The 23,639-nt window shown below is 40.5% G+C and overlaps 2 protein-coding genes across 3 annotated transcripts; both read left to right on the top strand.

The window, feature by feature from the left end:
• Positions 1–599: 599 nt before the first annotated feature.
• Positions 600–10,518, top strand: snx22 (sorting nexin 22). The gene is made up of 7 exons (XM_003447556.5): positions 600–951; positions 4,755–4,838; positions 4,953–5,057; positions 8,534–8,625; positions 9,143–9,175; positions 9,306–9,373; positions 9,484–10,518. Exons 1-7 carry the CDS (start codon positions 865–867, stop codon positions 9,627–9,629), a joined length of 615 nt encoding a protein of 204 aa, XP_003447604.1. The 5' UTR covers positions 600–864; the 3' UTR covers positions 9,630–10,518.
• A 4,527-nt stretch (positions 10,519–15,045) lies between these two features.
• Positions 15,046–22,884, top strand: adpgk (ADP-dependent glucokinase). 2 transcript variants are annotated; one of them, XM_003447555.5, is made up of 8 exons: positions 15,046–15,268; positions 16,630–16,872; positions 18,040–18,265; positions 18,370–18,432; positions 18,684–18,804; positions 18,909–19,105; positions 19,991–20,089; positions 20,237–22,884. In XM_003447555.5, the coding sequence occupies exons 2-8, from the start codon at positions 16,649–16,651 to the stop codon at positions 20,798–20,800; spliced, it is 1,494 nt and encodes a 497-aa protein (XP_003447603.1). In that variant the 5' UTR covers positions 15,046–15,268; positions 16,630–16,648; the 3' UTR covers positions 20,801–22,884. The 2 variants fall into 2 exon arrangements, with proteins under 2 accessions (XP_003447603.1, XP_005453140.1); XM_005453083.4 differs by having other exon boundaries at positions 15,047–15,268; positions 20,240–22,884.
• The last annotated feature ends 755 nt before the right edge of the window (positions 22,885–23,639 follow it).

Raw genomic sequence — 23,639 nt, 5'->3', positions numbered from 1 at the left:
CTTGAAACCGAGGCTACGATTCACATGGGTTCACCAAAACTGGACAACAGCTCAACTGAATACCTGTCTGTGGACTGTTGCTGAGCATGTTCATCATTTTATGACCACAGTATATCCATCTTCTGATGGCTGCTTCCAGCAAGATAACACATCAGATAAACTCAAACTGGATTCTTGAACATGATAGTGAGTTCACGGGACTCAGATTGCCTTCACAATCCAACAGAGCACCTTTGTGATATATGGTGGTGGAGATTTGCATTATGGATGTGCAGCCAACAAATAAGCGACAACTCTGTGGTGCTATTATGTCAACGAGGACCAAAATCTCAGCGATATGTTTTCAACCCCTTGTTGAATTCATGCAACAAAGAAATATGGCGGTTCTTATATTATATTAGTTATACTTAACAAAGTAGCCAGTCTATTGTATGGTGAGGCTATACAAACAGACAGAAGTTACTAAGCTGAGACGCTCTTATTAACTATTTAGATACTGTAATACTGATGTTAGCAGAAAAATTACAGAAAACTACACGAGCACTAAAACCCTCACACACTCCATCCTTGCTTTACTGTGTGACGGACACGTGACTGGCGCAGAAACTCAAGTCAACCCTGTCCACCGTCTCGCTTCGGGTCCTAAAATCTGGTCTGTGCCTTTAATGTGCCAGAAGGAGCTCGTGGATGGGTTTGTCCAATTAGTGTGTAGGTGGGGCGCAGGAGGAAACCGAGCGGAGACCTACAGAGCGCACACGCTGACCCTTATCCCGGAGTTTCCGGACACGGAGAACAGTGCGTGGAGCTACCGCTCTGTCTGCAGTCAGCTGCAGCAAGTAGATTATAGACCGCTGGAAGAGTCCGATGGTGCTGCAGGAAAGTTTCCCCATGATTCAAGTGTCGATACCATCGATGGAGAAGGAGGTGGATGAGTCGGGAAAGACTAAAAAGGTGAGCACGCGGCATTTTAGTATTATCGGGTTTTTTGTTTTGGGGGTTTTTTTTTTGCGCAAATCCAGCGGGATGAAATTACGACCGCGGTTTATCTGGACACAAGCACTTTTTTTCGCTTGATAATTAGTAAAACTTTGTCTTCCGGGCACGCCAGGTAAGCCGGGCTACCTGAAGGAAGAGTGACAGTGAGTTCAGCTCAGGGTTTTTTCCACTCCAGAGTGGCAAGAATTACGCAATTTTGCTTGCAACAACAAATACATTTATCCTTATTACTAAATGCGTTCAGTTGATTTCCTCAGTAAACGCAGCAGCAACCCACAGTAACTGTGGCCCTAGTTGCTGTGATTTTACACTGTAAAATGTACTTGAAGCAGTCATTGTACTGAAGACCAGCCGCTGTGACTTACAATGTGACTAGATGTAATTGTTGATGCATTAACCTGAGAACTACACTTTGAGGTTGTAGTTTGCTGAGCTGGTATTTATTTATTTATTTATCCAATCCTTCTGCATATTATTCTTTAATATAATTATCAAATCTTTATATTATTTGTGTGTGAAACTTAAACTGACGATGAACTGTTACATTTAGTTACAAGAGAGAAGAATGCTCCTTATAGAGAGAGATGGATACATATACAAGTAGGACTTCAGTTATACTCCCTCAGCTGCAGGAACATCTTTAAGGTGTCAGAGTCTCAAATAACACTATAAAACCATCAGCACTTTTTAAAAGGGACCTATTCTGCTCATTTCAGCTTTATCTTCTTTATTTTCCTGGATTCTAGATTAAAGTTGCATTCACTGTTCAAAATAATCCTTATTGGTATATTGGTCATATTCTAAATCCCTCAAAGCTAAATTCCCCGGCAGAGGATGACTCTGTCTGGAAAAAAAAAAAAAAAAAACAGTTTAAGCTCCTCTCTCTCTCTTAAGCCAGTTTCATTGTGATTGGCTGCCTCTCACAAACGGAAGGTTTGAACGGCAGGTTATTGGAGCGCTGTGTGCCTGAAGCAGAAACGATGGCACCTTGTTTGTGCCCTGTTCACGCAGACTGAAGTTTCTTGGGGTATGCAGCCTAAGCAGACATGCTTCCATGCATTTCTCCAAACAAGTAACAGGGTGTTGTCTGAGGAGGCTGATGATGCTGTGTGTAAGCAGTTTGCTGATTGGTTGAAAAGTGGGCTTGAAATATAGTGACAGTAGAGATCAACCGGAAGAGGAAGAACCGTGGAAAAATTCTGAAAGATCGAAACAGCAACTCAGACCGTGGCGGCAGCAGACACTGTTTTTTTAAACACATGGTTTCATTTCACTGCAAAGAAGCTTTTTGTTATGGTTTCTGTGCCATAAATGAAAGGATCAACAACAGCTCAAACACAATCAAGAGTAGCCCACAGTCCCATTGTTGCCCATATTCGTGACACTCTGCTTGTCAAGCTCACATCACAGACTCAAAGAAAGAATAGATTATAATAGTCCTTTATCGTCATTGTACATGTACAACGGAATTATGGGTGTTCCACGCCAACTGTGCAGGAGTCAAAAAGTATAAATAGTAAAGACAGCAGGAAAAAATAGCAAACAGAAGAATGTATATATACAGCCAAGAGGAATATATACAAAACAAGAGAAAGGCGCACATTGGAGAGCAAAGTGCAAAAGGACTTGGTCTAAGCACGTCACAAGTATGAAGAGGTTTATATCCTCAGAAAGAAGATGCAGGGTACCAAACTGTAAGTCAGACCAGTATAAAGTTTGTTTAATGCCACTTTTAACCAAACTGCTTAATAGTAATAAGTGTACTATAAATGTGTGTGAATGTATTAATCCTATGATGATGATTATTTCATATATGACTAAAGGCTAATGCTATCTACGCAGCTAAAACATGTAGTAGCACTGACTCAGGCTGGTCACTTGAGATGACCATATTAAGAATATCCAGTCTCTCTGACATCACACAGATCATGGAGTAGAAGAAGCTGAGCATTTAGAGCCGCGTGAAGCCCGAGCTTTTTTATGTTTTTCATTCAGTTTAGTTTCACTTGGTTTCCAGAGTGGTTTAGTTTTTATTAACCCCAGAGTTTTAGTTTTAGTCTCTCATATTTTTATTATATTGCTATTGTATGCCGATATACATTAATGTACACTACAATAAAACCAGAACTTTTGAAAGCAGGTGATTCGCAGCCTTGTAGACCTTCAAAGTCTCATTAATCCATCGACAGCTCATCGGGTTGTGACAACAGATTTTAGCAAACTAACAAACACTAAACTTTCCTCTTTTTTTAATTGTATATTAATTAGTTTTCCATGTTCACTAAAATTGTTCTTGATTGTTCCAATTCCCTGTGCTACAGTAAAATCACGGCTTACACACGTTAAATTCAGATTTCTTTGAAGTTATTTAACACATTGTTTTTTTTAATTACAGGTAGTTATTTATAACGACGTTAGACTACTTCCATGTTAGAAAATAGCAAAAGACAGTCATACAAAGTAGTCATATAAGATATGTACATGTTAGCATACTAACTCTATTAAAATGTTCACTCATCATTGCGAAGAAAAGAAAAAGTGGATTTATCGAATTTGCAGAGTGAAATCAGAAGCTCTGTGCCTCCGACTAGTGGAGAAGTCATGTTCTTGTATTATGAGCCAGTCTGTGACATACAAAAGAAAATGTCTTTATTTCAGTAAATGGGTAAAAGTGGAGCCCCACAGTCACCTGATTGTTGTTTCACTTCATTAGTTACATTTTGCTGGTACCAGGATAGACCCTCTTTTGTTTTTTCATAAGTTGCAGGAAATTTCACATTAGTTGTTTAAAAAGTGTCATTCTGAATAGACTTTTGTAACTCAAGGATGCGTCTCACTCAGTTTTTCTTCTGTTTCTTAAACTTGAGTGTAAGTGAACTGCACTATAATAAAAATCATTTGTTAAAACATATCATACACGTTTGGTTTTTTTAAGACAATTGGCTTACATGCTTTTTCTTAGTAAGGAAAAATAATTAGAATTTTCAGACGGACTCTCTTTTGCTTTCAGAGCAGACTTATATTTAAGAAGGTGCTGGAAACATTCTTCAGAGATTTTGCCTCATATTGATGTGACAGCATCACGCTGTTGCCTCACATTTGTTTGCTGTACATCCATGATGTAAATCTACTGTTACACCACATCCCAGAGGTGCCTGGTCTAACATTTGCATGCAGTGAACTCATTGTAATGTTCAGGAAACCATGTTAAGATGACGAGCTTTGACTACTGCTAGCACCAAAATCACCCTTTTCCCCAGTCTGATGCTCGGTTTGAACTTTAGTAGGTTGTCTTGACTATGTCCGTATATGTGAATGCATTGAGGTCCCAGCCATTTGACTGGCTGATTAGAGGTTTGCACTGACGAGCAGTTCAACAGGTGCTCCTAACAATAACAACAACATAGTATATGTTGTTGTAGTTTGTGTAAAACAATGGAAGAAGCCACTAAACAGGAAATTTAAATTGCATCCCAGAATTGTGCAACTGATTGTTCAGAGATTCAAAGAGCCTTTACTCTGTGAATCTCTGAAAATGTCAATTTATTATTTAAAAATAGCAGAAACTTCAGATTTTTCTGTCATGTTGCATTTTCTTCCACTATTACCTAATCCCTGCTCATCATTTTATTTTAGAGAACCACAACACTCAACGCAACTTCTACCACTTAGTTCCCACCTTTTAGAAAGAACCAAATGCCTCAGTAGTGACTAATGAATGAATCCTCTGTGTGTGTCCTGTTCTGTCTTATTTGCAGCTCTTCAGGATTGAAGTCTTGTTCAACGAGAGGAAACATTTTGTGCTGAGAAGAAACAGTGAATTTCAAAATCTCCACAGAAAAGTATGATCTTTGTTTTATGACCAGAGCTGCTTTTACTATGATAATGATGTCAAATGGGACCCAGATCTGTCTGTTTGAAATGTTTGAGGCTTCTTGTGCTGCTACCACATACAGCTCAGGAAAATCGTCCAGACTCCAGATTTCCCGAGCAAAAGGAACCAACATCTGAGGACCAAACCTCTGGAGCAGAGGAGGCAAGAGCTGGAAGATTATGTCCAGGTAAGACATCTGGGGCTTGGATTACGAAGCGGGTTCAACATAACCAACGTATCTCTCCGTTATCTGGATTCACTTACCCCAACGGTGGAAATCAGGTTATGCAGTCACTCAAAGCTGGTTATCAACTGGCCAAGTAAAACCAAAGCTTTCCCTGCACATTCATGTGAAAGAGGTGTGTTGGCACCATCTGATCCATCTAAAAAAGGGCATTTCAAAGATCAAATGACTCTTCTTTCACCGAACATGATCCCTATGAGTGCTACCTGCTCCAATCAGATGAAAATGAAACGGTGATCAAAAACATCTAAAGAACATTAGAAAATGCACCAGTAAAATGCAACACTGTTATAAAAGGACATGCTGCAGCAAATCATTAATCTGGTGATTGAGCGCACAGAGCAGTAAAATAAACATTTTAATTGGATTCCTTTTTTGCTGAATGTGCTCTCATTGCTGCTGTTTATTTCTAAGGTGACAGCTGCACGTTAGAGCTCCGAGACTTTAAACTGGAGACATCTGAAAAATAAACCTCAGCCTAATAAAGGAGATGTGGACATCAGTTTAGTCGCAGATCAAAGTAATTTAGTAAGTTTATTTATTTTCTGCCGTGTTTTACTTGCATCTAGAGCTGGGCGATATAAGATTTTTTTCATATCATGATATGTTTTTTTCATTTCAGGCGATAACGATATATATCACGATATAGGCCAAATAACTATATTTGTAAGATTTAAATGTGCCGTTGCTCAAGAGTAAAATGTGAAATAATCTGCAGCTTGTTTTGATTTAAATATTTATTTCCCATAATAAGTTCAACAGGGCAGATGTACTTAAGGAACATAAGACTTCAGTTTCAGATAAATAAAGGTAAATATTGCAAACTACACAAAAGGCAGCCGCTAAAGCGTTTAAGTTTCAAAATAGAACAAACAAAACAGACTACTAAATTGTCACTTCCACTTAGAAACAAAATATTAATTCTAAAAATAAATCGTAGTTTGTTTTACAGAAGAACAGACAAAATTGACTAACTTTTGTCAATATCAAATAAACTGAGAACTAAAAGGAAATTCTCAATCTCTCCTTGTTGTATAGCTTAGCTTTTCAAACAGTTTTAACAGTCACTTTAGTCTGACAAAAGCCGAATGGCGAATTAGCGCTTTCAGTCAGAGATTGAGCATGCACCGCTTTATTGTATTTCCAGACTTGCTTTCGGCACAATTTACAGTGCGCGCTACTCTGTTTTTTGTCAGACTTGAAATAGCCGAAATACCTTCACACTACGGAACTTCTGTGGCCCTTCCGTTCGACAAGCTCTCCGGCATTGGAACCATCATTGGTTTTTTCTTCGGTAACCTTCGGTCACGCTCTCGGTTGATTTTTCTCTAGTCGGCACACTCATTTCCTTCATTACCCGGGCTGCACGGCTGCAAAAACAAATACACATGTGCGCCATGGCACTTGTGCTGTACGTAACAAGTCACGTGAGGTGACGCTGCGGCTGTGATTGGTTCGGCTCTGCGCTACTTAATTTGGATTGGCTGTTCTTTTCTTTTCTTTTTTAAGAGGACAAGAGAGATGAGGCCTATCGCAATAGTTTAATTTTTCTATCGAGAAAAAGTTATTTCGCAATACATATCGTTATCGTTCTATCGCCCAGCTCTACTTGCATCTATTTGAAAGAGCGAGTGTAAACACCAAAAATTATTTTATTTTATATGCTGGAATATGCAGAAAATAAAATGTTCAACAAATTTCTTCCAGTCGGAGAATGTTGCATATAATTAAATTTTTGCTTCATGCAATGTGCATAATGTTAAAATATTAAAACTAATAAAACAAGTTTTAAAAAGAGACCTTTTCATTTGATTCAATGTTATATTGAATATAAAATAGAAGAAAAAAAGAACTGGGCTGAAAGGTCGATTGCTTTATAACGTATTCAGGTTGTGTGTCATGTTTTTAAAAAGTAACAAAGTAATAAAGTAACTAATTACTTTTGAAAATAAGTAATCAGTAAAGTAATAGGATTCCTTACTTGGAGAAGTAATCAGTGATTAGTAACTAATTAATATTTTCAAGTAACTTGACCAACACTGCTCGCAGGTGACAGCTGGTCACTGTATAACTGCAAAAACTGATCTGTAAATGGAACGATGTCAACATGATTTCCATGTAGAGTAGATGGTGGAGGTCTGACGATTTCTTACAAAGTGAGAACTAGATCAGATTATTTATCATTTATGTTCTAAATTAAATTCTTTCTAATTTGTTGGGTAGTGAAGCTAACCTTTCTGGACCAGCACCACAATTGCCCATCTGTTCCTGCTGTTAGCATCATAAAAATGTGGCTGATTAAGTGTGAAGACAAACAGCTCAGTAGGATGAGAAACGGGCTTCAAAGCGTTGATGTGTGCTTTCCTCTCTTTGGAACGTGTTGTTTATCTCATTTTATTCTAATATTGATACAGAAGTAGTAGAAAACTATCCCTGAACCCAAACTTTCTCTTACTAGAAAGTGTTAAAAAGAACGAACAACTTCACTTGTTCCCCAGTGTGCATATTAAACAAATATGTAGAACTGCTTTCGTGTATTTGCACAATATCTCTGAAATGAGAAACATCCTGTCTCAGAGTGATGCTGGATAAACTACTTCATGTATTTATTACTTCTAGGCTGGACTACTGTCATTTGTTATTATCACAATGTCCTAAAAACTCCCTTAAAAGGCTTCCACTGATTCAAAACGCTGTAGCGAGAGTACTGACAGGGACTAGAAAGAGAGAGCTGATTTCCCCCATACTGGCTAATGTTCATCTGTTCATTAAATCCAGAACCAAATGTAAAATTGTGCTCCGTGAACTGAATAGAATTGAACTTTTGAACTATTTTTCAACCATGACTAGATTAAAAAAAAAAAACCCATCAGCTGACACTTACTCGGCATCAAAGAAATTTGCTAGGACCTCACTGAGTAACGCACAAAACATTGGTTCAATGGATCTGTAGTTCTCATTTGTAACTCCAAATGTTTTTATTTGTGTACTCTAATGGTTTAGTTTTGCATTATTCACAGAAAAAAACTGCTTGAAACTGAACATTTTGAACACTTTGATTTCAGAGATTTCGACTACACTGACCTTGACTTGAAACTTTTAATTTACATCCACCACTGCAACAGTATGAATATACTGACAAATAAGGAAAAACTCAATTTGGCCCTATTCAAATGTTTAATATCAAATGAATATAAAATGAAACATTAAAAGATTCCTTGGTAACTTTTCAGATTTGAGGAAGTGTTTCCTGTGACGGGCTCCCGGGTAAATGTTATGTATATTTCTGCTGATGAAAGATCATACTTTATAAATATTATGTGGTTATACTACTGTCTACAGAAAGGTGTTTTTTCTTTCTTTCCTTAAAACAACTGTTAAAGAAAACATGCTCTTTTTTTCTTCTTTTTTTTCACCAGGATGTCATCTACCAGAATGAAGATGTGCCGCAGGTGCTGCTGGACTTCCTCCACGTTAGACATTTCCACACGGGGAACAAGAGCAGCATGGAGTAAGTCCTTCAGTCCGGAGAAGTCGGACATTTTGCTATATTTAGCGCCTCTATTAATGGTCACGGGGGGCAATGTGACAACATAATAAATCTTCAGAAACAGCGATCTGGAGCAGTAGCCACCTTGACTCTACCCCACAGTGCATTTAATGAGGCTCTGTTAAGTCCCCGCTGCTCTTACAGAACACAGCATGTGTAGGGTACAACTAATTATAAAGACTAGTGTGCTATATGTAGGCACACTAGTCTTTATTAGTTGTGTCTCTTTAAATTATACTGTAAATTTAATAAATCCTTAGGTTAAAAACATGGACTGTATATAAAAGATGGAACTAGCCACCATTCTTTTACCTGTTGGTTTTGGGAATCTGAAGCAAGTGACAAAAGCTGTGGCAGATTTTAAAAGACGTCCATCCCTGCAAACTCCATCTTATAAAATGGCCAACTATACAGCATCACAAAGCATTTCATTTTGGAATTTTTGGCAGTATTTAGTAATTATCTGCTGTGATTTCAGATCGCTTGATGAACTTGACAGCCAAGATGACAGGTGGGAGTATTACTAGTATTTCCTGTTTCTCAGTATTTGTGCAGTTTTTCACATGAATGATGACAGCAGAGTTCCAACTCACACTCATTGCATGAAATTGATCAATTATGTTTTGCTTTCGCTTACTCAGTTATCAGTTTACCAATCAGCGAGTGCTGGGATTCTTTCAGGATCCTTATCTCACCGACAGCACTTCAGGTAGGATGAACGCACGGCATGGAGAAAAACTGCAGAGAGAAATGAGGTTTGTTGTTTGGTGCTTTACTGCAGATATGGAAAGTTTCTTTAAAGCAAAGTTTGTCTTGCAGGTCTTCCAGATGTGGTTGTAGACGGGGTTCTTCAGGGTTTTTACCCCCGGGACGTCCGGGTCAGCTTCAATGCCCCCACAATCGCTGAACCTGAGCCCACCCTCCCCACATCTGACCCCACCCAGAAGCCTAATGTTTTAACTTAAAGTGCGCTATAGCTAAAAACACATGAGTTGCAAAAATAGTTTTTTTAAGAAAGCCATCAGCACAACAAGACAAAGCAAAAGGAGAGTTTCTATATGGCTGACCCAATGGGACTGAAACCCGTCACCCAGGCTTTGTCGCTGCAGTGCTCCACCCATTGTTACTACAGCACAGACATGGCGCATGGTTTATTTCTCTTTTAGTGTCTTCTGAAATCCAACTCGCATTGTGGCAGATTTGAGAAGTAGGTCAGATGACTGGTGGGAAAAATAACAAAGCATAAATGGTGGAAGTTGATGGAATTTTAGGGGAAAGAAAATCATGGCAGACTAAATGTGCCATTATCAGTGGATTTCTTGCTGTCGCCACAGAGATCTCCGTTTTCAAGTAGAAATGCAGAAACTATGTTCCGGATTGGGCACCGTCAGTGGAAAAGATGTATTTAATGTTCTCGTATTCAAACCAAGTAACAAAATATCTCACAGAGTCGTTTTAATTTTTTTACACTGTGAACATGACGGACTGAATCAGTCAGTATGTGTCGTTCATACTGACTGATTCAAACCACAGCCTCAATTCTTGTGTTCTGTATAATTCACTGTGTCTAAGAAAGTGGGAAGTCATTTTAAAACAAAGGGCTAGATTCAAAGTTTCATGAAATGTTTTAGGAAAACACTTTACATATTTTAGGATATGCTCGTAACCGTTTAACCTGTAGAGTCATAATCAGGAGTAGCACAGAGCTTGTGCATACAATGTCTAATATCCTGACTGTAATATATTTTAAATATGAGGTTACATTTTTAAAGCCATATTTGTTCAGCCAAAGGTTTGGCATGTGTGACTTTTGTACCATGTTTATAGTAAATTTGTAATAAAGTGTCAAACTGGTCCCGTGTGAATTGTCTTTATGAACATGTAGAACAAGAAAATCCACTTTTGATGGAGCAGCTGAAGGCAGGGGGAGAATTATTGTGTAGACACTTTCCATCTTTAGGCTGGAAATGTATCCGTTTGCAATCATGAGCCAGTTCCCCCAGTGGATACAGAGATAGGATTACTGTACTGACAACAAGTGCTTTCAGGAGGTGAAAACCGGTCTTTGATTAAATCACAACAAAGCAGAAGAATTTGTTATTGGTCCCCCAAATACTACAGTAGCTAACTTGGCACTAATAACAGTTTTCTGAAACTGAAGCTTAAGACGGCACCAATCTGCTCCAGCCTGAACTACTGCATTATAACAGGCATTACCGGATCCACTCTATTCCATCTGCAGCTGATGCACAACACTGTTGCACGGGTCTTCATTGATATAGTAAAAGTATGCAAAGAACTGCTTTGCTCCTGCTCTTCTCACAGGTACCTTCTATGTCAAGGTGAGTGAGTAAGGGAGACCATGTTTTTCCCCTCTATCAACACTTGAAAGAAAATCTTAAATCTGCCTAAGGTGTGTTAAGAATATAAAGGGTTAGTTTGTGTTTCTGGTCTCTGGGTTCCCTTATCTTTAACTCATATTTATTTCATATTTGAGCACCAAGCATCTGAAGCTGCACTTTGGTGTCTTTGGTCAGTTAGTGTTTCTGGCAGCACTCCGTTCTAGGAGCTCTCTGTTTGGCTTTCTAATCTGTTATTCTGCTGTTGAGGTTGGCTCTCATGTTAACTTATTTGCGTTTTACTTGTAAGTTATTTCATCCTTTGCTTTATTCTTTTTTTTTTTTTTGCGTTCTATCAGAAAAGGCTTGTTGGGGGGATAGACTGAAAATATGAGCCTAGTCTAATCTCTATGGTAGTTTGGTTTGGGTTCAAGTGTTTCTATTAAAAACAATATGTGGTAGCCACAAAGGCTTTAAAAACACCCCAATCTTTATTTATATATATATATATATATATATATATATATATATATATATATATATATATATATATATATATATATATATATATATATATATATATATAAAAAAATTTAGTGATTGAGTGTGGCAAATACAGTAAGAAAGTGCAGTCTTTATTTTTCTCCACAGCTGCCACACCTCCCACTTTGCTTGGAGCAAGAAGTAGGAAGTAACAACAAGCAGTTCAGGCAGGACTTGTGCTTACTTGTAAAGATGTTATGTGGCTGGGGTTTGGAGTGGCTTCCTATTTTGTTCATTTCCAACCAGTTTGAACCTTTTCACTCTGAGTAAAAGAAACAAACCAAACAAGTCAGAAGAGTATGCTTTCTTTGTGCTTTATGGGAAGTATGACCTTACAACCCCAAACTTATACAATGCACAGAGATCAGGGGTTTGCCATTTCAATCCAGAAATGAATTTTAAACCCTTCTCCTCATGTGCAAAATCTGGAATGAACAGCCTACATCATATCTTCAAAACTGGTCATATTATCCAAATAGAGCACCTCACCCCCAGACTGCTGGTTTACTTGTGGTTCCTAGGATATTTAAAAATAGAATTGAAGGCAGAGCCTTCAGCTTTCAGGCTCATCTCCTGTGGAACCAGCTCACAGTTTGGATTCAGGAGACTTGCTCAATACTTTTAAAATTAGGCTTCAAACTTTCCTTTTTGATGATACTTGTATTTAGGGATGGACCAGATGAGCCTAAACCACCCATCAGTTATCCAGCTATAGGCTCGTGTTGCTTGGGGACTTCTCATGATGCACTGTGCATTTCTTCTCTACTCCTGGTGTGGTCCCTGAGTCTGGACCTGTTGAGCGTCCCTTCCTGATATGAATGACTTCCGTCCCATCGCCCTGACCCCCATCATCATGAACATGTGAAGAGCAACCTCCCCTGCTCACTGGATTTGCATACCAGCCGAACAGGTCGACTGAGGATGCTATTTCCACTGCACTTCACCTCTCCCTCTCCCTCCTGGACAAGAAAGACGCCTATGTCATGCTGTTCATAGACTTTAGCTCAGCATTAAAAACCATTATGCCCCCAAAACTGTATGACAAACTCAGCAAGTTGGGACTGAGCACCTCTCTCTGCAACTGGATACTAGATTTCCTGTCAGAGAGGCCTCAGTCGTTCCGAATCAGCGACATCATCTCCAGCACCATCAGGCTGAGCACAGGAGCTCCTCAGGGCTGTGTTCTCAGCCCACTGTTCTTCACTCTCTTGACACACGACTGCACCGCCCTACACAGCTCTAACCACATCATCAAGTTTGCTGACGACACAACCGTGGTTGGAGTCATCAGCAGCAACGACGAGTCGGCATACAGAGATGAGGTTCAGCAGCCGGCGTTCTGGTGCAGCGAGAGCAACCTGTCCCTGAATGTGGACAAAACCAAAGAGATGATTGTCGACTTCAGGAAGACTCGGTTCACCCACACACCACTCAATATCCGCGGTTCCATGGTAGAGACTGTTAACAGCATCAAGTTCCTGGGAGTTCACATCTCAGCCGACCTCACCTGGACCACCAACACCACCTCTATCACCAAAAAGGCCCAGCAGCGCCTCCACTTCCTGAGACGCCTGAAGCGGGCCAACCTCCCTCCTCCTATCCTCACTATGTTCTACAGGGGCACCATAGAGAGCGTTCTAACCAGCAGCATCTCCGTGTGGTTCGGCAACTGCAATGCTGGTGATCTCAGCAAACTACAATGGATTGTTAAAGCAGCTGCCAAGACCATCGGAACATCTCTCCCTTTGCTACAGGACAGCTTCCACAAGCTCTGCATCAGTAAGGCCTCCGGCATCATGCTGGACCCGTCACACCCCTCAGACTCTTTTCTCTCCTTCCATCCGGCAGACGTTACCGCAGCATCGGGCTCCGATCCTCCAGACTGCGGAATAGCTTTTTCCCGCAAGCCATCAGGCTCCTGAACTCACTACCAGCCCTCCCTCTCCCCCCCACCACACACACCCACACACAAACTCTTAACCAACTCTTTTGCACTTTACACACCACTGCCTCTGTAAGACATGCTGCTCTATGGACAATTTTTTTTACTCCAGGTTTACAAGCTGCTAAACTGGTCACTTTAAACCACTCCAAACTGTAAATTGTATATTGTAAATTCTAATTGTAACTTCTCTTGATCCCCTAAGACTTAAGTGTATATTTATTTTCTTACTCATTTTTATATCTATTCATTAGCTTTTTTGCACTGATGTAACCAGAGCCTCGTCGTCTCGTCTCTCCATATGCTGCAGTGGATATAGCAGAAATGACAATAAAGTTTACTTTGACGTTGACTTTGACTTTGAAAAGGACCTCCTTCCTTCCTGTTGTCGCCAAGTGCTGTTCAAAAGGAATAAATAAAACACCTTGAGACGACTATTGTTGTGACCTCGTACTTTATAATTAACAATTATTTACAACTAAACTATTCTATTTGCATTATTTATGGCATTGTCATGTAAATGCCATAGTGAGCAATACAGTATCAGCACAGGTCACTGTTCTGATAAGGAGAGCATACACAAGAGATACCCACTTTAGATCTTATGGCACAAACTTTTATTGAGTCGTGCAAACAACATAATATAATTTGCCTCCATGGAGACCCCAAAGTCCTGTAACACAATACTTGCACAACAAGATACATATAGTTATACCCCTTACGTCATATACCAAACATACTTTCTCAAATTAGATGTCTAAGCTGCTGAATTTCTCATATCTTCACCACCCCAGCTTCTGCCAGAGGCCTGTAAGTTTGAGGGTTTTCCACAGTATCTTAGCTGTTCCTAACACTGCTGTCTTCTGGACAGAGACCTCAGATGTTGTGTCTGAAGTCAGCTGGAGCCAGTCTCCCAGCCTGGGGGCTGCAGCTACCAATGCTTCCTCATGTTAATGTCACAGGAGTATGTTTGTGTGGCAATAAATTAAAAATAAACACAAACTTTGGAGGCTGGAGATTGTACATTATTCATCTAAAGGAAAAAACCATACACAATTCATTTAGGTGTAGCAAACAATAAGCATAAATATGGAAAGTTCTTTAAATTCCTCTTATTTTTTCTTAAGTCGTCTCAGACTCGGTCATGTGTTTTGTAAATGGATTAGTCATTAAATGACAAAAAGGATTTAACGATAAATAATGCGGTCTGTCATTTGGGATTTTTAAAGCAGTCTGATAAGGAGTGTCTTTCACTAATGCTTGTGGTCTTGGTTGTGGCTCACGGCCTAGGCTATTACAGTGAAGTGACACAATAACATAAACTAAAACTAGCTGTAAACGTTAGTTAACTGAGATAAAAGTAAAACTGCAATTAAAATTACATTCATTTTTTTAACTGGTTCCAGTCACTTGGGATTATAAACTAAACTGGGTTTGACGGCTTTGAGCTGGAATAGCCATCTCGTATTGATGAGTAAAAGTGAACCCTCCCAAGTAGAAACGTTTTTCTCCTGTTCTTCCCACTTTACCAACAGCACCTCAATGCAGCACGCATAGTGGAGTAGCGCATGCGCAGTACGGTAGACGGAAGCCGCTGCTGGCGGTCTGCCGTCTTTTCCCACTCCGTGCTTCTTGAATGACTTGTACCGACTTCTTCAGCTGGCGCTCCCTCTATACACCGGTAGTTTTCCGGTGTCTGCACCTACTTTGTGTGACTTACCAGGAAGCTGGATCTTCTTCGTGACTGACAGACTTTGAATCCTTTTAAAGCAGATTTTCGGTACGTGCCGCTGACAACTTACAATCAAGCTTTGGCTACTTCGTTTGTAACAAGAGCTGTTTGTTAAACTGATCCGACTGTACAGCAAGTGTTTGGCTGCGAGCCTCCTTTCTACACGAGATCTCCGAATAACCCCGACTAGCTAAAGCTACTTGCTACATGCAGATTATCTTTGCTAAACTGTGAGCAAACAAACATACAGCCTGAGGGCTGCTGCTAGCGTGTTAGCTAACACATTCTGTGTGTCCACGTTTGCACTAAGTTAACCCAGCATACTGTGCATTAATGTGCAGGATATATCTGCAGCTAAGAGGGTGTTGTGCAATGGGCTTCCTGTGCCAGCAGAGCAACTCTTAGTATTATTAGCACGAAACACGGAGATCATATTTTAAATCTGCAGTTTCATCCTGGTTTAAATCTGCAGTTTCATCCTGGTTTAAATCTGGATCTTATCAGCTGAGATAATCTGAATCAGGTGTGAATTGTATTAGGTTAAAAAATAAAATAAAAATGAAGAGGCTGGAGGACAGAAGGGGATCCTTATACAGTAGTATAGTTCATTATACATAAATCAATTTACGAATCATAACTGGAAAATTTATGGGCAAACCCCCAGCAAATCTGCAAGAAAAACATGTCCACAAACAAATGTGGAAATTTACTATAAACAAACTTGCAGCTTTAAAAGTTAAAAAATGGCAAATTTGTGCGAAAGAAACTTTTAAAAAAACTTAGAAAAATTGGTAAATTTATGAGAAAAGGCATTATTATTATTAATTAGCACATGTACCAGAAAAAAGGGACACAGCATTAGCAAAATGCAAATCGATGTAATGTTTAAAAAACATCTAATGTTGATTTGATTGAAGGACACTACCCACAGAGGTAAGGTTGTGGGTGTGTGTGTTTGTTTGTTTGTTTCTCCTGTGCCAGGCTATTAACATATTTATTTTGTTGTTAAACTGCATGTTTTAGTAGAGGACAGATTCCTCAAGTGGCCATTGGAGGAACTGCAGTTTTTGGACCGCCTGGCTTAATTCCAGTTGCGTGTGATACAAGACATTTAGATTATTGGGGTGATATGATGCCCAGCTCTATATAACTTTTTTTTAAAAACTGTGTCAGGGTAAACTGGCAATGATTTTTATTAAAAATCATTAAAATAGCTGTTCTTTAGTTGTTGTTTTTTTAATCAATCCATTAATAAGATAACACTAAATAGTTTTAGCTAAGAAACCTGGAAGATTAACAAAATGATACAGCTCGTATAAATATATGAAACATCTCTTGCATGCCCGGATGAGTTTTGAATACTAATGGTTAATATTAACGCGTGGACTGTCCGACTTCCTTTGTCTCAGGATTGTGTGGGAGAGCATCATGTGGAGGAAGGCTTTGGTAGCGGCCCTGCTGGCACTAGCTGTTGGCTATTTCTACGGCAGCCCGGAGCTGCCGGAGCAGATCCTGCAGTACGTCAGCCTGCCAAACTTCCAGACTTCATCTCAAAACCTGAACAGTCAGAACAGCTTGGAGCGGGTGATCTCCGGCGCCTGGGAGGCTCTGATAACTCTACCAACCCGGCAGTGGAGCAGAGTGGCAGTGGGGTGAGTCACAGAGTTGAACAGTAACAGAGGTCTTTGTAAGAAATAGATTTGCGTATTTACTCAGGCATGAAAGTGTCACCTGAAGGTGCTGTGCTGTGCACATGGAGAGGCTGTAGTCTGCTCTGCCAGTGCGAAGGAATGTGTTGTCATGAGTAGGAGCTGAGGAGGAGGTGGTGTGTTAGGGAATTAAGTCATTTGCAGCCTGTAGCCTGCTTTGCAATGGCCAATAAACTGAACCAGATTATCACATGGCAGAAGATGACTGGCTGAAGCTGAAGGACAGCCCACTGGAGGGATGGAACCCCCCCCCCCCCCCCCTTTTTTTTCTTTTTTTTTTTAAGAGGGAGAAGTGAAATAATACACCGGAAGTCCCACTGAAGTGGTAGGATAGTGGCATCCAGGACTGCTGTGACGACAGGAAGAGATGCTTTATTTAACATGAGTGGTAAAACCAATTCAGCTGATCTGGATGTCCATCGATGATTCTCAAATACAATTTTCTCGATTTCCCATTTTATAATTTTTGCCAGCATTGAGTGTTCTCATTACTGTTGCTAGCCATGATTTCGATTAATTGCAGAACCCTTATTGTGTTTTTGTCTCCACCGATCAGGAAAAGTCAAACAAAATACCAAAAAAATTTGTGATTGCTCTTAAATAAACAGTTGAGCTGTTTGGTATCCACTCGCACTTTATTCACCTGTGTTAGTAGATTAGAATATGCAGGTTTCAAATTCCCTTACTTTTACTCTTAACATAAAGAATACAACATTTACTGTGACCCACAGGCTACATGGGGTATGACAGTTTTCCATAAGTGCCATTAACGTCAAACCTCTGTTTTTCTTTAAGAGCACAAGGCTTAAAGAAATTAGTAAACATTCAAAAACATCAACACACCCACTGGTGTAATTCTGCCCCCTGTTGGTGTGTTAGTTAAATGTGATAGGGGAACTACAAAAAGTACCTTTAAAGCAAGTTTTCCGTGCATCTGTACAAAACCCTGATGTTTTTAATGAAGGAACTGTTACTTGTTTTGTGACACTGACACCACACTGGTGGATTTGCCTCCTTTTTAACATCACCAGTTTGGTCATTTTGTCTGATTTACAGCTGACTGAGGTTTTACCCGTGAAATAACCCGTAGTCTGTACTTGCCTCTCTAAGGGTGAATGCCTGCGTGGACGTGGTGGTCTCGGGAGTTTCACTCCTGCAGGCTCTGGCTGTGGATCCTGGCATCGGCCAGGATCACGAAGTGCTGCACTCCAAAGAGGACTTGAAGGAAGCTTTCGTCCATTACATGGGGCGTGGAGCGGCTGCTGAGCGCTTCTTCAGCGACAGGGAGGCTTTTCAGAGGATTGCGCGTGCAGCAGCAGAGTACCCCAATGCAAAGGCAAGAGGGCTGCCTTACTCCTCAGGCAGCTGCTTCCTTTATTTCTTTTAGTATTTTTTAAAATAAATACTTCCGTCTCAAAAAGCCTTTGTGTCATCTTCCAGTTCTACGTGGGAGGAAATGCTGCCCTGATTGCTCAGAAGCTTGCGACATACCCTGATCTGATGGTAGACCAGCAGTTTGATATTTCTGTCTTAAACACTTACACAACATTTCATTTATTTAGAAGCATTAGCTTCTTGCTTTGGTAGCCCTCCAAACACGCTATAACACTGTAATTCTGGATATTAGAGCATCTCTGTCACAGATCCAGGAATTTATTCTGAGCAAGTGGCACAAAAATAAGTAAATGGTAGCCAGGCTGCGGAAGTTTAGAGTATCTGGATGAAGAGCTCATGAATATTGTTTTATGTAACAGGTTTTGCTTTGTGGTCCAGTTGGTCCTAAACTTCACGAGATGTTGGATGAGCAGATAATTGTTCCCCCAGATTCCCTCCAGGAGACCGATGAGTTTCACCTCATCCTGGAGTATAAAGCAGGTAAAGAAGAAGACGCTGCAGCCCGGACAAGATTTCTTCCCTCACTTCAGCCTGGATGAGTAATATCACAGCTGTGTGTATGTGCTCCTCTTCTCCGTCTCCAGGTGAGAAATGGGGTTCAACTCAGGCACCTCAAGCCAACCGCTTCATCTTTTCTCACGACATGTCCAACGGGAAGATGAGCTCACTGGAGACTTTTGTGGCGAGCCTGGAAGAGTTCCAGCCCGATCTTGTCGTCTTGTCTGGGCTCCACATGATGGACGGTCAGGGCCGAGAGCTGTGGGAGGAGCGGCTGAAAGAGGTCACCCGGCTTTAAGCTCATCCTCTGCTTTCATGTTTAGTTTATCAAACTTTAATCTTCATTATTATTTATTGTTACACAGTTCAGTTTTATTGGTATAATGCAGATTCACGGCAATCGCCTCAAGGCGCTTTATATTGTAAAGACCCTGCAATAATACAGAGATAGCAGTATATCCAGCAGGCAAGAAGTGTATTACTTCTTACACAAATCTATTTCAGTTCTGTTTGAAGCACTGCTGTAACGAGGGGATAGAAGATGCTTTGTATCAATTATTCATCAGTTTATCTGCGTGGTCATGACTAAAATAATCTGAGTACATCTGCCAAGGAGTTTATGATTTTGGCAGCATTTGTGTGCGTGCATGTCATTCTGTCTGTAAACACAATAGCTGGAAAAGTTTTGAATGAATTCGGATCAAACTTTGTAGACGTGTGGAGCGAGGTCATGTTAATAAAACATTCAAATTCGGCTTCCATCCACCGAAGTCTTCAAGGTCAACTTCATGATTGATAAATTGATAAAAAGCCTTATAACTGACTGACGATTCTTACAAGTGTGTCACCATATAGACAGTAAAGATTTAAAATATCATGTCATATTTGACCTCTGACCTTTCCTTCAAGGTCAATAGATTGATCTGAAGATCCAAATGATAATATTGCTATACACATCTATTTAAAACTGTTTCTCACTGCTGTTGTGTGTAGTGACACCATGTAGGCATATAGGGAATGATATATGTGGATTCTAAATCTCATGTTATAGTTTGGATCCCAATAAGTGTAAGAACGTTCCCTTAGACGTAAACACCAGCCTGAGACTGAGCTGCCTTGACGAAGGTTTATGCTATTTAATTCTGGGATCTTTGCTTCTTGTCTGCAGGCTGTCTCGGCCATATCTGACATCCGTAAAGACATTCCCATCCACCTGGAGTTGGCGAGCATGACCGACAAAGACTACATGAACAGCATAATGCAGGAGGTACATGTGGAGCGCAGCTGTGGCTCTGAGTTTTAACAAAATCTCTTCCAGCAAAGATTCATGTGCTTAGTGTCTTCACATCCCCGTGGACTTCTGTATATGTAAAGTTTGTTTGTTTGTTTGTTTGTTTTTCCTGATTCCTGTTAGCAGGTTATGCCCATTGTCAGCTCCATTGGGTTGAATGAGCAGGAGCTGCTCTTCCTCTCTCAGGCCGGAGAGGGGCCTCATGCAGAAATGGTGGCCTGGAAAGGTATCCCGGATGTGGGTCGGGTCAGCGACATCCTCCTGTGGATCCTGGAGCGGCACGGCCGCAGTGAGCCATCGTCAGAAGCCGATCTCACTCGGATCCACTTCCACACGCTGGCCTACCACATTCTGGTTACAGTAGACGGATACTGGGGGAACCAGGTGGCGGCGGTGATGGCCGGAGCGCGGGTGGCCAGCAATCAGGCCTGTGGCCTCCAGTCTGTCGACGTCAGCAAGGTGGAGCTCAGAGCCCCTCTGGAGTTTAACAGCTCCCACATTGAGCCCCGGGAGCAGCTGTCCCTGAACCCAGCAGAGCCTGTTACAGTGTGGCGGCGCGGAAACGTCACCTTTCACTTCACGCCGGTGCTGGTCTGCAAGCGCCCGCTTCGGACAGTGGGGCTCGGGGATGCCATCTCAGCGGAGGGACTGCTTTACTCAGAGTTACTTCCCCAGCAGCCTTTCTGAGGTTTGCTTCCAGCGGACTGTCAGCATGGCAAACGGTGAGAGGAGCTTAAAAGAACCGGAGAGGTCTCAACTCCTGCCGTGGTCGACGGGATGGAGTTGCCAGATCTCCGGTTTTAAATCCGGCCCGTGGACTCCTCCAGCCTGCCCTGCTCCCCTCTGTTGTCCCTCCTTCATTTCGCTCTGGCTGACACAGAAACTGAGGACGAACTTTGCCGCGAGGTGGCCTGAGGCTATGCACCGGATGCAGTTCGAAAGCCATCTTCGCAAACTCCAAAGAGTTTTGTCGGCTCAGCAAAACTTCCTTCTGACCTGCATATCTTCAGTATGCTGTGCCTTGAGAAAATACACGAGAAGTTATTGTTAAATATTTTATCCATATTATAGAGCTGAACAAACAAAAATGACCTTGAAGCTGTGACACGAACAGCTGAAACTGGAAACTGATGCACATGTGACCATGTGGTAGAGTTAAGCGATAGATTTGCTTCTTCAACTTTGGGTGCATAGAGCTGAGTCACTAGAACAGCTTTAAAGGGTTATTCTGTCATGTTTATCAGGCATTCCTCAGTGTCTGACTTATTTACACGTAAGAACTGTTATCTGTGTTATCTAGGCATACTTGACTTTAACTTTATATTATTTCTTAGCATAAAGAAAACACTAGACTGTGACAACTTGTGTTTTGTTTTTCTAGTGTTTGACCAAAACACTCTGGCATACAATGACATTTTAAGCTTGAAACCTCCACAGCACCATCCGTATTTTTTTAATAATGAATAAGAAAGTCTCACGCTTACATATGGCAACTTGAAATATGCTTCTGAAGCGGGTCCTTCTTTATGCAGTAAAGCTCTGTTTACAGTGAGATACCAGCTAATTAACTAAAAATGGACCTATTATTGCTTATCTTTCATCTGTCCCATGTATACTGTTAATAAGGGTTGATGCTCATATTAAACCGGGCCGAAGTTGCAAAAATTATGACGTCCTACGTTCAGGTAATCCCTGTGAGATAAAAGCTGAACTTGGGCTGCATTAAACACCTGGTGTCGGATGTTTGTTTTTTTTTTGTTTTTTTCTTGGCTCTATCTGATGTCACTGAGGGCTTAGACCTGCAGTTGAAACTTTCTATTTGTGAGGGGCAGCCAATCCAAAAAGGACATAATGGCGCTTGTTTCAGACTGTAATTACCACAGTAGCTCCTCATTAGAGATAAAACAAGTGAAAGGTAACTTTAGAATAAAAGACGTTGTCAAGGTTACTGCAGTTTTTTTTTCTGTTTCAGTAATACAACCTCTAATCATGTCACACGATTGGCTTGAATCACTGAAAGCTGGCCAGTATGACTCCTCTGCTTACAGCCCTAGCATATAAGGACATTCTTCTTCATGGGTTCTTTGTTGTTACTGGTTTCTGTATCACTTACAGTACGTAAAATAATGTGTTTTGTATACCTCAGACGGCCACTAAAGGCACGCAATAATAATGGAGTCTTAATGCAACCCTATGACACAGATGAGAGCGACATTTTTGTTTAGCAGGACAGTTTCTTTGCACTAGCGGAGGTGGCAGGTTTGCCGAGAAGGTGAATGTAACCTGAATTCTCAAAACTGCTTTTTTTCTTTTTTTTCTAAGCAAGTACAATCTGTTTAACTTTACGTACTTCATATTATGTCTTGCATGTTTTTAACATCTGTAACTGTCATTTGCTTGTAGTTTGTCATTAAAATGTATATGGAGAGAGAGCAGTGTGTTGTGCGACTGGTGATGCAGAATATTTCGTGTATTTGTGTTGGCTGTAGGAGCTAATGAGTCCTGATAGACAGAATTTTAAGATGTTTTTTTTCTCTTTATTTCTTAATGGGTTTGTTTTATTTGTTTCTCTTGATTTACCTGCTAAAATAAAATCAATAGATGAACTTATAGTGGAAAATGTATGTCTTAAAATGGAAATTAGATGCTGTTGTGAGGTAATTTGCATTTGTTTGTGGTTCAATAAATGTGTAAAGGGTCCAGAAACACGGTGTTGATGGATCAGTGCTGTGTTAGATGCCGAATAAATCTGAGTCTCCTCTGTACTTGAACTGCATGATTGGATTTCCATTCTGGTGTTATGTGATATGAAATTTATAGTTTATGATTGTTTTATAGCATTTTGGATAGCTTTCTGGTCATTTTATTCATTTACTGGTGCTTTTCTGTTAATTTGTAGATATTCTGTGTCTTTTGCTTCTGTGTGCATGCTTTGTCTTTTCCTTGTAGTTTTATGTTTTTCGTTGTGTCTCTTCTGTATTTGTGATTGTTTTCTGTCTTGTTGATCACGTTTGTGGCCTTTAGGACATCATTTAGGTGGTTTTGTGTTACACTTTTGGGTGAATAGTGCTGTCCTCTCACAGCAAGAAGGTCCTGGGTTTGAATCTAGTCCAACTTTATATTTTTTCCGTTCTCTTCCTTTGATACATAAATGCATTAGTCTAATAAGGTCAGACTCCTTGAGACCCTAGTTGACTGTCTCAGTAGTCTACAGTAAAGACCACAACATAGCAAAACGCATTTTCAAGGCACACTTGTATTTTTATCTGCAGGAATAAAAACCTTTGTTTATGATGAATGATATTGGTAACAATGTGAGCCTGGCAGACTCTGGTTTCTTATGGAAACATTTCTTTTCCATTGTCAGGAATACTTGAACTCTCAAAAAAAAAAGTTGTTACGCGTCTACATTTGATTGGCTTATCCTGTACGTGATCCAATCAAAGCTCCGTGCGTCTCTGCGCAGGGTTGAAGCCCCGCCCCTGTGTGGTCGAGCCGGCCTGTAGCCTTTGGAGAGGGCGCCTCC

This window comes from Oreochromis niloticus, linkage group LG7 (assembly GCF_001858045.2).
Source record: "Oreochromis niloticus isolate F11D_XX linkage group LG7, O_niloticus_UMD_NMBU, whole genome shotgun sequence".
Classification (NCBI taxonomy): Eukaryota; Metazoa; Chordata; class Actinopteri; order Cichliformes; family Cichlidae; genus Oreochromis; species Oreochromis niloticus.
This window is presented reverse-complemented; position numbering and strand designations above follow the sequence as displayed.